General features: G+C 41.2%; 1 protein-coding gene across 1 annotated transcript in view; it reads right to left on the bottom strand.

Moving 5' to 3' along the window:
• Window positions 1–376: 376 nt before the first annotated feature.
• Window positions 377–13,097, bottom strand: part of thada (THADA armadillo repeat containing) — a 98,785-nt gene continuing 86,064 nt past the window's right edge. The window contains exons 37-38 of the mRNA XM_053332555.1: window positions 1,738–1,913; window positions 377–987 (exon numbers count right to left, since the gene is read on the bottom strand). Coding sequence (XP_053188530.1) covers window positions 664–987; window positions 1,738–1,913 — 500 coding nt within the window. The 3' untranslated portion in view covers window positions 377–663. The remainder of the gene's footprint in view (window positions 988–1,737; window positions 1,914–13,097) is intronic.

The following is a 13,097-nucleotide window of genomic DNA, read 5'->3' as shown; positions in this document are numbered from 1 at the left end:
AATCGCGCCATTGAAGTTTGTGCTTGAAGCTTTTTGGGCGCCGTGTTGTTGCGTAGCTCCGACCTTAAATCCCTGGTAGACATGTAGAGAAACGGAGCGGCCCGGGCGCTTCAATGCTGACACTGTTGAAGTTTGTCGTGTGACACATTCCCACTGATAAGAGAACAGAGCATCAAGTGTTGTTTTGCACAAGCTCCGGCTGAATTATTGTTACGTTTTTTGTTTTGTTTTTACAATGAGCTGCATTTCTCTAGACTGTGGTGCTGCCAGGTCAACCATCATATACTACTGTTAATATTACTATACACTGAGATGACTGTGTGACACAATAATGCCCTTTCTTGCAGGAAAAATAGCAGACTGGAATCAAAAGGAGATCATTTCAGACATAATATTTAATTCAAAAGACATACAAATTAAAATACATCTGGATCAATGAGTGTAACATTATAAGACTTACAGTAAAGGCGAGTACAGAGTAAAAAAACCCCAGTTCATTCCTTCATTCCCTTAGCGTGATAATAAAAAGACTTGACCACAAAGCCAGTCTGTGTTGGTTCACTGAACTTTTTCATTTATCTGATAACTTTTTCCTTTATTGAAATATGAGGAGCTCTTACTTGAAACAATTGGTGCTACCTGAACCAAAAAGCCCGCTGACCTCTACCTGAGCCTCTGCAGCACATCCAGAGCCAGATCGGCTTTTTGGTGTCGCAACACCAGCCGGGCGTGCTCCATGGTGCAGGAGAACTGGGGGAGGGCAGGGAGGGAGTCCAGGGCCTGCTGGGAGATAAGGGCTTTAGCTTTAGCTTGGGTGGACAGTGTGTGGATCTGGTGGAGCTGGTCTGTCTCTGTAGTTTTTGAGTCGTGGGTCTGCTTGTAGGCTAGGATGAGGGAGCTGAGGTGACTGTGAAGCAGCTTCACCCACTGGACAGGCTCGGCCCACAGGTTCAGATCGCCCTTCTCGAACAGGAAGTCCTCTTCATCCTGGTGATGAGCAAAATAGTCAGTTTACTGGATTTCGATATAAAGCAGTATTCATTCATGTTTTTTTACTATCATCTTAGTTGATGTGGTTAACATGTTAGCAAACAGCTGCTGGAAACTAGGTAGATGAGAGCTCATAGAGTCAACCAGAGCATGACAGTTATGGACCATAAAACCAAAACAATGAGTGACTCTAAAACTCTCCGAAACGCACTTTAAGGAACAACTTTCACATTACATAAAAAGTTAGTTGACATAGTTCATATAAAAGTATTGATTGTTGCAGCTTTAAGAAAATAGTACCCTGGACTTTTCAACATGCTTTGTCACCAGTAATGCTGTGTGTGACAAGTAAATAACTGAATGAAGATATTTCAGCGACGGGCCAAAAGCATGTCATAATTTACGGCTTAATTTGGTTAGGTCATGCCTTATGATGCCTCACAGCTGTTAAAAAGTGTGTGTAAAGTCATCAGTAGAACAGAAATAATTGGTGACCTGTGGCCTACAAAAGTAAAACATCATTCATCATGAGTTTCATTTGATGGAATTCCCCCACAGTATATATAGTCTACTTCCTTGGAAATATCCCCCTCTGTTCCTATGTACTGTTTGTGATGTTCTTGTACCAAATTGTAATACAAGTTGTGACGATGTATCTGCTGCGAGCTCATGAAGACACATTCCTGGACACTGGAGTTAGTCTGATCCCGAATGACAAACGACAGAGTAAACGTGGCAGATTCTCACCAGACTGGAGGCTTCGTCTGCACCTGCCTCCTCGTTTCCTTCGTCCTCTCCCAGCAGCCACTCTGTCAGAGCGAGGACACCCGCTGGTACCTGCTGCCATAGCTCAAACAGCCGACACAGGATCCCCACGCCCAAGTCCAGAGCTACCGGAGGACACACGGACACACCTGCCACATCTGAGAACAGTGAACACACATTTATACACAACAATCTGTACATAGTGTTATATTTTAAGACATAGAAACATGATTAATATAAGCAAGGGTGAATGAACACAGCTAGAATATGAATGAACAACATGTTGACAGATCATAAATCATCTTTGTCCAAATCACAAGCAGCCTTGGTGCATGTGACTAACACGTTTCCCCCCCTTGGCTCATTTTCATGACTTGTGGTGCCAGTCCTGAGTCGTGAAGCCACTATGTCAGCTGGCCAACTGGTTTCACTAATAGTGGTTCCACCTTTAGGAATGACTAGAGGACGTTTGCCATGGGATCTGAGGTCATGCGCAAGCTCATTATGAGGTAAAAGGTCAGGGATACTACTGACCTGAAAAAACAGCTAAGTTGTACGTTTTCAAAAGTCAAAACAAAAGCTTTCTGAGAAGGAAACCCAATCCCGCATAGTGCGGGATTGGGTTTGTAAATCCACCTCTGTTAGCTAGCTTATTTAAGCTAGCGATTTACTAAATCTGGTTAAATCTTCAGGAATGTCCTAGCTAGTTCAGACTCTAGTCATGTGTAACTCTGTAGCTACTGTGATATTTTAATCTTGATATTCATGAATGAAGGTATGACTTTGTTTTATCTATAGATGCATATATGGAGAAATGTGTTTTTCAAATGCTGTTTAGAATGAGCGCGTAATAGCCGTTGTGCGCTAACTTAACTGACAATTAGATATTTAGCTAGTCTAATGTTTGATATACATAATGTAACGTTCATGATTTGAGGTATTTTTTCATTCTTTCAAAAGTAATTTCATCTTTATAAACACAGTTTATTAAGTCTCAGGTCAGATATATTGATCTTTAAAAAAAAAATCTCTTCACTCTTAAATCATATATTTGGAAGCTAATGTAACATTTGGCGTTGGTTCAGCTACCTATGCTATACCTGACATACTGGTTGAATGTTTTGTAACAAGAACTGGTTTCAGGGTGTATACAGGTATAAACAAGTTAAATTTAAGACTTTTTAAGACCTTTTAATACCACTTCTAAATGAAATTTAAGACCAAACGTACGATGGAAATACAGTAATATTTCCAAGTAAACACACTGACAGTATGGTAAAATGACAAATGACGGTTGAGTTTAAGAACATCGGCTAAATGTGTGTCATGCGAAAAGATCACAAAAATGTCATCACTGTCCTGAATTAAATTACTGCGGCTGTACTAAGTGGTGGTGGTGTGACTCCTCATGTATGTTAATGGGGTGGACAAAATATTAGGAACACCTTTCAATATAACGCACCCTAATCTCTCAATAATGAACATAAAGCTGAATTTTCACCTTCTTGTCAAAAAATGAATAAACTTCATAAATGTAGAATTTATAGCAGAGCTGCTGTATTGGATTTAATTAGATTGGAAGCCAGTGAGTGTATTTTATATAGTGAACTTATTATCTGAACTATATTTTATAGTAATTACAAGTTATATAGTATTATACAGTTAAGTAGTGATATTCAGCTTCAGTAGCGTCATGTTTTTTGTTGAATGCCTCACTCTTTCTCTCTCTCTTCAGGTCTGTTGAATGAGGAACCTCTGAGTGACTTAAAATTGATGTTGTGTAACATCAGCTGATTTTTTATCTGTAACTAGTTTATCAGCTGCTCTCTGTCACACTGTCAGACAGTCGGACACAGCGGTTCCGGCCCGCTGCAGACGTTGGTTGAACATTAATACATCGCTGTAAATGTGTGCGGGAATTTCCCGCATTATAAGTGTTGGATTTGCGGGAATCAATTAAATTGTGCGCAATACCCGCAATCCCGCGCTGAAATTCAGGCCCTGACACTGCCAGGCACCGATCGTAACCAAGAGTATTCATTCCTGTCTAGCCATTTGTGATTGAACTTGCATTTCCCCATGTTTAAGTCGAGTGGCTATCAGTGCTGAATTAGGCCCACCTGTAGATGCTTTACCCTACGCCATCAAGAGCTGCGCAATACGAGCTGCGCAGTAGACTACGCTCTGACCTAACCATAGACAACGCAGCACCGGAGAAAAAAATATTCGACCTAACAAAACAGATTGCCCGCATTTTCGCGGCGACGAGACTCAAATATTTAAGACCCAAGCAATCTGAATTTAAGACAATTTAATACTTTTTAAGGCCTTATTTTCATGAAAATTGATTTACGACTTTTTAAGACTTTTTAAGGACCCGCGGCCACCCTGGGTTTGTACAACTTATATTAATCTCGTGCTACTGTATGTAAATCTCCACTTAAGACAGTTAAATTTGAACTTGGGTCAACTGGCTGTAGATATTTGGGGGATTTTAGCATTAATCACTTCACTTGGAGTATTATGATGGTTACTGGTTGAGAAGAGAGCTGTAATCACTAGGACAGTGGAGTCACAAAAAGTTATTGTTAAACTGAGTGTCTGGTTAGTGCACAAGCTATTGCTAAGTGTAAGAAGTGAAAAAGTAACTTGGGTTAAGAAATGTGTTTACATGTAAATCCTTGCTGGCTGGCTTGTCTGTACCAACATGATTTCTTAAAAATCATGTGAGGGAAAAACCTGACTTCCTTTTAACAATATGATTATGACAGCCAGATTTCCTCTGAAATGTAAACACAGCCTTCTAACACGGGCTTCTACAACAGCACATGTTCATGACGTGGAGACCCTATGCTCGGAATATCGTGTGCTGCCGTGGCATGAGGGGAAAAACCATTACTCGTAGCGGTGTGTGTTCCTGTATCCAAAATAATTAAATCCAAAAGCCTCGCTAAAACTCAAATTGATATAAATAATTCTAAATAAGTCAGTTTCCACAGCTGAACAGTGGCGTATTTGTAAAAATCGGACGTGTTTGCAATCAAAGGAAAAAATGGGCCTGTCACTGCGCTGCAAGTCCAAAAAACAGGAGGGAAAAAACCTCTTGAAACTGCAGAATTATCACATTTTTAATAAATATACAAGATTAAAAATATGACAAGTGACTGTGGGGAAATATGATGACCACCTGTGTGAAAACATTTCCTCCAATTTTCTACCGTCACATTATTTGTCTCTGTAAGTCTTCCTCCAACAGTTTGAATGTTTGAATGATGCAGAGCTGACAGCATGTTCCATACTTAGTGAGTGAGTGAGTGAGTGTGCACGCATGTGTGTGTACTCTCTGGGTTTGGAAGGCCTTCTGGGAAACAAAACTATAACTCATATAACCAACCACCATCAGGGTGTGTATGAGTGGATTCAAAAATATTCTGCTTCAACACGTTGCACCAATATGAGCACGCACACACGCGCACACACACACACACACACACACACACACACACACACACACACACACACACACACACACACACACACACACACACACACACACACACACACAAACACACAAACACTTTAAACTGCTAACGTTGCTCTTACTGTAACTTCCTGTTTACTTGCTAATGAATGGATGGATGAATGGATTGCCTGCATATCTGAATGTGATGATCATGTTGACTTTCTTCACATGTGGTGACTACCAATAAACACTCAAATGAGAAGTAAAAACAGAAAAACGTGCTATTTCTAGTCTTCCGTGAAGAGTGGATGTGTCACCATAACACACACACACACAAACACATATATATTCACAAACAAGCCTGTCACGAGCCCATGCTCTCGCAGACAGTTGTATATGGTGAAGTAGGAGGAGGTGTGAGTGCAAAGACACACACTTCAAACACAGGGAAAACACAACTTATGACTTCGTTTAACGGCTCCAGTTGTCCACCCAAAGAGTAAGAGGTTGTGTGTGTGTGTGTGTGTATGTGCGAGAGTGTGTTGTTCTCCCACCTTGACCATCCTCGCCACAGCTGACGCCAAGATAACACTAGTTACTTCAAAAGGCTTTCAGAGCTACTAGCCAAAACATTACCACTATGAGAAGAGAGGGAGGAAGGGAAGGTGGAGGTATACAGACCCTCATCAGCACACATACAGTATACAACACACACACACACACACAAACACACACACATACATGGTTGGGAACCCAGATTGTTTTTCCTCTTCAGAGAGGAGGCGTAAAATCGGAGCAGAGCCTGAAGTCTGAGTGGAGAGAGAGAGCCGCTCTGTGAACATTACAGGCTGCTGATTGTACAGTATTAGAGGAGATTTAAGAGTTTAGGAGCTTGAATGACAAATTCCTTTCTTTACGAAGAAGCTGCTTTTCTCTGGGACAGCCCGGCCTCTGATGTCAAGCCTTTACACCCCCCCTCCCCTAAACATTAAGGGACATAATAGGAAATTTTAGCTGCATTCAATTTATCTACTTTTTTACGGAGGTTTTACACATCACTTAACGCGATTTCCCTCCTTGAGCTTTTGGCGCAAAATACTCCGTTTCTCAAGGGGATTGTCTTTCATGCTGTTACTGCCATGTGTGTTGGGGATGTGTGAGTGTGTGTGTGTGTGTGTGTGTGTGTGTGTGTGTGTGTGTGTGTGTGTGTGTGTGTTGGCAGGAGAGCTGACCTTTGTGGGTTTTGTTTGCATTGAAAGTTAATGCTGGTCAATCCTCGTCCCTGCAAATGACAATATCGGTGCCAGTTGGTGAATGAATGGGTTTGGGTAAGATGGGGTGAGGCTGCTTTCTCTGTGTGTGTGTGTGTTTGTGTGTTTGTGTGTGTGTGTGTGTGTGTGTGTGTGTGTGTGTGTGTGTGTGTGTTTATATGTGTGTATGCAGTTGGCATCCACTGGCACTCGTATAGTACATTTGAGCTGGGCAGGGCAGGAGTGTGAAGGAAAAACTTAACCTTGTGCCACTTGTGGAAACAGTAGAACAGTTGCACCATTCTGAGCTTCTGAGGAGTTTCTCTAAAAACTGGACTAAGATCTTTGTTTTGCCCTTTTTATTTTCAAGTCTTTAAATGTCAACCTGATGGAAGCGGTTACTTCTTAATTGGCTACAAAATCCAAACAGCCACAGTAAAAGAGAAACTTCTGACAGAGTAAAGACTTTGGGGCTGGAATAAAAAGCTGCGTCCTAATTCCATACTTCATACTAATCCATAGCAGTGCATTATGGGTACTTATGAGTACTCAAAAAAGTCATGTAAATGAAAACGAAAACAAAGACAACCTTTCTTTTTCTGATTTCTCAGTGTAGATGGATTATAGATGGAGAATATTGGATGGAAACACAAAGTGACTATACATAGCTGCAAAGATATAAATAATTATCAGATGATGGTGAAACAGCTGCAGGAAAACAAAAAACATATTAAGTTAGTATTAATCCTCTGTTGCCATGGTGCTTCTGATGGACAGGTCATGGAGGATTATTATGGGATGTTAGCAGCTGTAGGCATTTTTGTGTCACCTCGATTCCAGGTATCACTACATGATCAGTGTGCTATATTCTGCTATGGGGGGGTTAAGGAGGATTGGGGCTGGTTCTGTGCCCAGAGGACCCATTTTGACCTCAGTACACTGATGACTACATTACCTTTCATTTATCTAATTCTATATATATTCCTTTTGTTAATGTATTAGACATTTTGATCATACAGTACAGAACATACATTTATATCTAAAAGACAGCAACTTTTGGAGAATACCAACTCTATCTGTTTAACTGGGACTGTTAAAGCCTTGTGTTTGCTGCAGCTGAACTTCAGAAAGCATGTTAACTCCCCTTTTAACGAGGACTGTGGATTTTGCCACTCATCACTTTCACAGCACTGGTGTTAATGGATCTTTTCACAGTCAGTACAGACAGGAGGAATGATCACAGCAAATGATTTGGGCCTGAGAGTAGACTTGAAAACTCTGAACTTCTCCTTTAAGTACAGCATGGATCTAATTTCAAACCAGACAATAGAAGAAAGCTCATTATATTCTGTCTCACATGCAGTAAAACTGATAAACTTCCTCATTTACAGCCCTGCTTATCAGAGTGTGTAAGCAGACATTATGTAGAATATAGTGAGTGTGTTCATGTTCATTTCAATGCAACTCTGACTGATTTGGTTTAAAAAAAACAAAAAATGTTAGTACCACTGAAACTTCTCAACTTTGTTTGATTGACATGATCTCAAATATCTATGATTATATTTTTGTGAATAGTAAAAAAACAAAACAAAAAGGTGTCAATCATTTGCATTTCACACACGGCTGCAGCCACATTGTGTCTGATCAGCAGTTGTGCCATTAAAGGCGCTGAATTGAATTAAGAGAGAGTTAAAAGACTTTGGCTGTTCACTAAATCCTCGCTGAGCCTTTGCAGCTGGGGGGGTGGGGGGGGATGGGGGTGCTGGCCGCTGGTGGGGTGTCAGATGTCCCATTGAGCGGAGGAGGAATGAGTGAGTGAGTGTGTGGGTTTTTTAGGCGGGCTCTCAGGACAGTGAAATGAATGAGAGAAAACCACAACGCCAACCAGACCCCCACCCCCCCACCCCCACTCACACACACACAATCTTCCATTCGCTGCTGCTGGTGTCATCGTGATTACTGTAATGTGAGTTCATTCCTCTGGTCAGCCACCCACATCTGAGAGGTCTGAGCTGGAAACCCCCCCCCCACCACCACCACCACCACCCCCCTTAAAACAGCTACACCCATCCCACCTGTAGGCTGTAACCTGCGCTCAGACCACTGCTTACACCTGCCCCGTCCAACAGTCTTGTCTTTATTCTAAACAGCCAGGACAAAGACAGTCTGTCCAAACATCTGCATGTCCTGGATTTACTCTGTGATCAGATGATGCTTCTAAAAACACATGTCATTCAGATTAAAAGTGCACCTTGGCAGATCTGACAATAAAACTCTCAATTGTGGAAAAATATGACACTTGACACAAAGTTTTCACCAGACTACAGCAAAAAAAAACAACCACAACATCAATCTTCTCATGAGCTCAAAGAGACTCGCTTTCCTCATCTTGCAGCATCAGAGAGTCTGAGAGAGAGAGAGAGAGAGAGAGAGAGAGAGGAGACGTGAGAGTTCAGGAAGTGTAGGTGCGAGAGACGGAGAGGTGTGAAATAAAAACACACGCTTTATAGCCCTCACTTCCCCCCTTGAGGCTGATGGGAAACAGGGAGCGTGGAGACCAAATGCGACGACGACAACGACGACAACAACAACAACACAGAGGGAGAATTAGCATAAAAATAATGGTTAAAGAATAACACCGGTGGTCTGACCTCACCGTGGCTGCATTTGTAATAAAGCCAAGTGTGTGACTGACTGCTGTAGTCAATGGATCAAACACGAGTCAATGGCTGCCTCAACAGGGAGCCAACACAGGATCTTCTGTTAGTGTAAATGTGCAAATCTGAATAGAAACCAGGTAAGAGGAACTGGAAGCTTATATTAGTCAAATCAGGTTGTTTGCATGTTTGTTCTCTGCAGATTAAAAAAAAAAGGATTGTTTGCATTTGAGATGATACAATAAAAAGCATTGCTCTGTGACCCACAACTCACTACTGTATTTGTTTGGCTTAGACCCCCCGGGTGGGTGCAAGTTTATAGCCCCTTCCAGACATGGAATATAGATTATTTTTATCATCCCCATGGGGACAATAGTTTCCACAGTGCATTATGTGTGCCTCCACTGAAGCCTTGATAAACATCTCATAGTAAATCCTCTCATACTGTAAATTGCATTCATGTCATAATTTATTATAAAGTAAAAATCTATTTAATTATGTCTGATAGCCCTCAAACACACATCTTATGAGGTCCAACTTTGTAAGATTAGAAGATGTAAAAACAACTGAAATAAAGTGTTGTGCCTCTATGTTAACTATCCTCTTTGGTACTCCATCTGTGTGTTTACATGTAGTTAAGTAACCAGATTAAAGTAAATCCATGTACACATGCAGTAGATTAGTAACCTCTAGTATTTCTCCTCTACACTGGCCTTATTTTGGGAACATGACTTACTGGCTTGAACTGCATCTGTGACAGAAGATGCTAATTTTGACTTTCCTTTTTGTTTTGTTTTCTTTTTGGTTGGTCAAATGTTCAGTAGTGAAATGGACTTCGTGTTACTTTCTGTTTTTGTCTGACTTTGGAACGGATTATTTTAAATACTAGGACAAGTTGTTCTGTGTAATGATCCCTCCCTTCATCCAGTCGCTGCTCTGTGCTTTCTGTGTCTGCAGCCTTTGGTCATGCATGTGCATACTTTTAAAAGTAGAAAAAAAGCACAGCATACATGAAGGAGAAGTCAGTGTTTTCAGAAATCTAGCTGGGGGGAAATCAGGTTTCTCTAATCTCTTACCTTGATTACAGCAGCCAGGTTTATCATTTACATGACAGTTAAGAAACCAGCCTGCTGGAGAAGGCCCCGACTATAACCTGGTTACACGTGCTGTGTGAAGGTTACTGAGAATATGCTGACTGACCTGCGACTGTGATATAGATCTAGAATTAGTTAGAATACTGTGATACAACTTTTTCACAGTAACAGAGGATGCATAATGAGGCCAACCGCTTCACGCTATTTGTTAAATACCCACACTGAGCATTGTACTTTATCTCTAAAACACATCGCAGTCTCACGGCCTGGCTCCGCAGAATGCAAAGAACACAGTGTTTTCACCCAGCCTGCAGACAGCAGACGTGACTTTATTTCACGCCAACTACCAAATCATTAGAATCTCATTTCCCACGCCTCCTTCTGAGGAAAAGATTGAGAAAGTAGAAAGTAGAAAGTAGAAACAGGAAGGGGGGGGGCTTCCAGAAGTAAAAGTTAGTGCTGCAAATCAAATCCAGTTCCTGTGTTTTTAGTCTTTTCTGCTCAGAGTGACTGACATGTGACAGTGGTTTATTGGTCGAGTGAGCATTGTGCTAAAATAGGACGAGGTCTGTTTAATGAGTGTCCTTCAGCTTGCTTGGGTCGTTCGCTTCCATTCATCTGCGTCATCCACTGTAAATGAATGAACTGGGGCAAAGGACACATGAATGGCATATTCTGCAAAAGCTGTTTTTTTTTTTTTTTCTTGATGGTTGTGCAGTAAAGCAAAGTAGGTTATTTGGGGCGAGTTGGTTGATAACGGTTCACTGACGATGGCCTGGAAAATATGGGCGAGTCAGCAGAGCCCGAGTGTTCAGCATTACTTCAGAATGGTGGGTCAAACAGATTTTCCCACATAAATTATGTATTTATAGAAGCCTAGTCATTTTGTACTTATGTGTCACCGTGCCAGCTTGAGAGTACAGTATTTAGAATTACTGAAAATTTAAAGCAAAGGCCAAAGTCACATTTGCTTTTTACAACTTTTCCTAGATTCACAACTTTATTCTGAGTTTGAGGATTCCTGTTTGTGTTCTCAATCACATTTCTAAAAAAGCCTGAGGTCCAATCTAAATCCCTCTGTGCTCTCTCACTCTCTCTCTCTGTATATATATATAAAGTGATCCCTCTGCTCCAGCCCTGACGCTGTCACCGTGCCGGAGGTCCAGCGAGGGTGAGTGGAGTTTGATTTCAGACCCAATTAGTCTGGAGGTATTTGGGTGGTGGTGGTGATGCTGGCAGAGAGGAGGGTTGGAGGGGGGTTGGGGAGGGATGGGGGGTGTTGCAGGGTGGGATAGGGTTAAATTAGATTTGCTCTTCCTGTCCAAGACAATGGCTCCACTGTGGTTCACAACTCTGGGAAGAAGAGGAGCCTCCACTAATCTGATGTGAATCTGCACTAATTTCGCTCCCATACCAAAAAACAGGTTTATTTGAATTCTACCTGATCTAAAACTAAATTCAAATATTTAAAGTGGAAATAAAAACTTTTAAAAGTACGGTATGTATTAAAGCACAGTAAGTCTTCTTCTTGCTTAATAAATAGTGGATACCTGTTATTATATGTTTTCTGCCAGTAAAATAAAATAACTCAAAAAAATTTCCATATGTTTTGAACTAATTTAGCAGTTTTTGCCAATCATATGGAATATACATTATGTCCCATACATGGGTTTTAATTGTCTGTTGCAGCAAATTCCTAGTTTAGATTAATCATTCAGCAAGACTGTACTGTGCAGTGAAACAACTACTATAAAGTCTAAATTTAATTTTAAATTTACATGTCTCCTTTATAAAGAGGGATGGGGGTTGTGTGTGTGTGTGTGTGTGTGTGTGTGTGTGTGTGTGTGTATGTATGTGTTGCAGAGCTTGTCTCTGTCTGTCCTCCATATCAAAGGGCCAGGAGTCGTTGCCTCCTTCTGAAGCAGCTAACACCTCAGACACTTGGTTCTGCAATGGCAGGTCATAAAACACACACACACACACACACACAAACACACACACAAACACACGTCTGAAAGGGATGGGAAAGAAACACACACACACACACACACACACACACACACACACACACACACACACACACACACACACACACACACACACACACACACACACACACACACACACACACAGTGATCTGTATACAAAACCCACAGTAATGTTTTTCCATTACCACAGCACATTATTCCCATGATGTGGTAAAGCCATAGGCTGGGTAAAGCATGCTACAGTAGGCTATTCAGTTTCTATTTCCTTGGCTTCCAGACCTGAGCTTTTAATGCAGGTCACCGAGCCAAAGGTATCACTACCAGCATCAAACCTCAGATCTCTGCAACAGTGAGAGTGAACTTTTCCACAGTGCCAGTTCAACTTGAAAACTCTTTGGCAAAAATGACTGGAATCAGGAATCACTGTTAACTGTGGTTAGATGGTAGCAGACATGTAACTGTAGGTACTGTTACATAAAAAGACAAAATAAAGAATCATTAGGAACATCTGTGCTTTCTCTAGTGTGGCAAGCCTGAAAAAACAACAACAACTGAAACACATGCCCAGTTTAAAGTTGTTTTTTTTCTGTAAATATGTGTCTATTATTGTGGAGCTATACAGGCCTGGTCACACCAGCATTTAAAATGCCAAAATCAAGCAAGTGGTCATGAAAGTGTTGATCTTGGAGTTAGGAAGAGTCCAAAATGGAGGAAGCTATTATAGCTTTTTAGCTGTATTTCACCATCAACATTTACTTTAATCCTGTCAGAGTATAAACTGCTCAAAAAACAAGAATGGTTTTCAGACAGGAGGCTTTGGTACAAATATGCCTTCTGAATTATTTTCCTGCTAGCGACCGAGCTACTGAGCTTGTTAGCTGCTAGTTAGC

The sequence above is a fragment of the Scomber japonicus genome, chromosome 14 (genome assembly GCF_027409825.1).
Source record: "Scomber japonicus isolate fScoJap1 chromosome 14, fScoJap1.pri, whole genome shotgun sequence".
NCBI lineage: Eukaryota > Metazoa > Chordata > Actinopteri > Scombriformes > Scombridae > Scomber > Scomber japonicus.
This window is presented reverse-complemented; position numbering and strand designations above follow the sequence as displayed.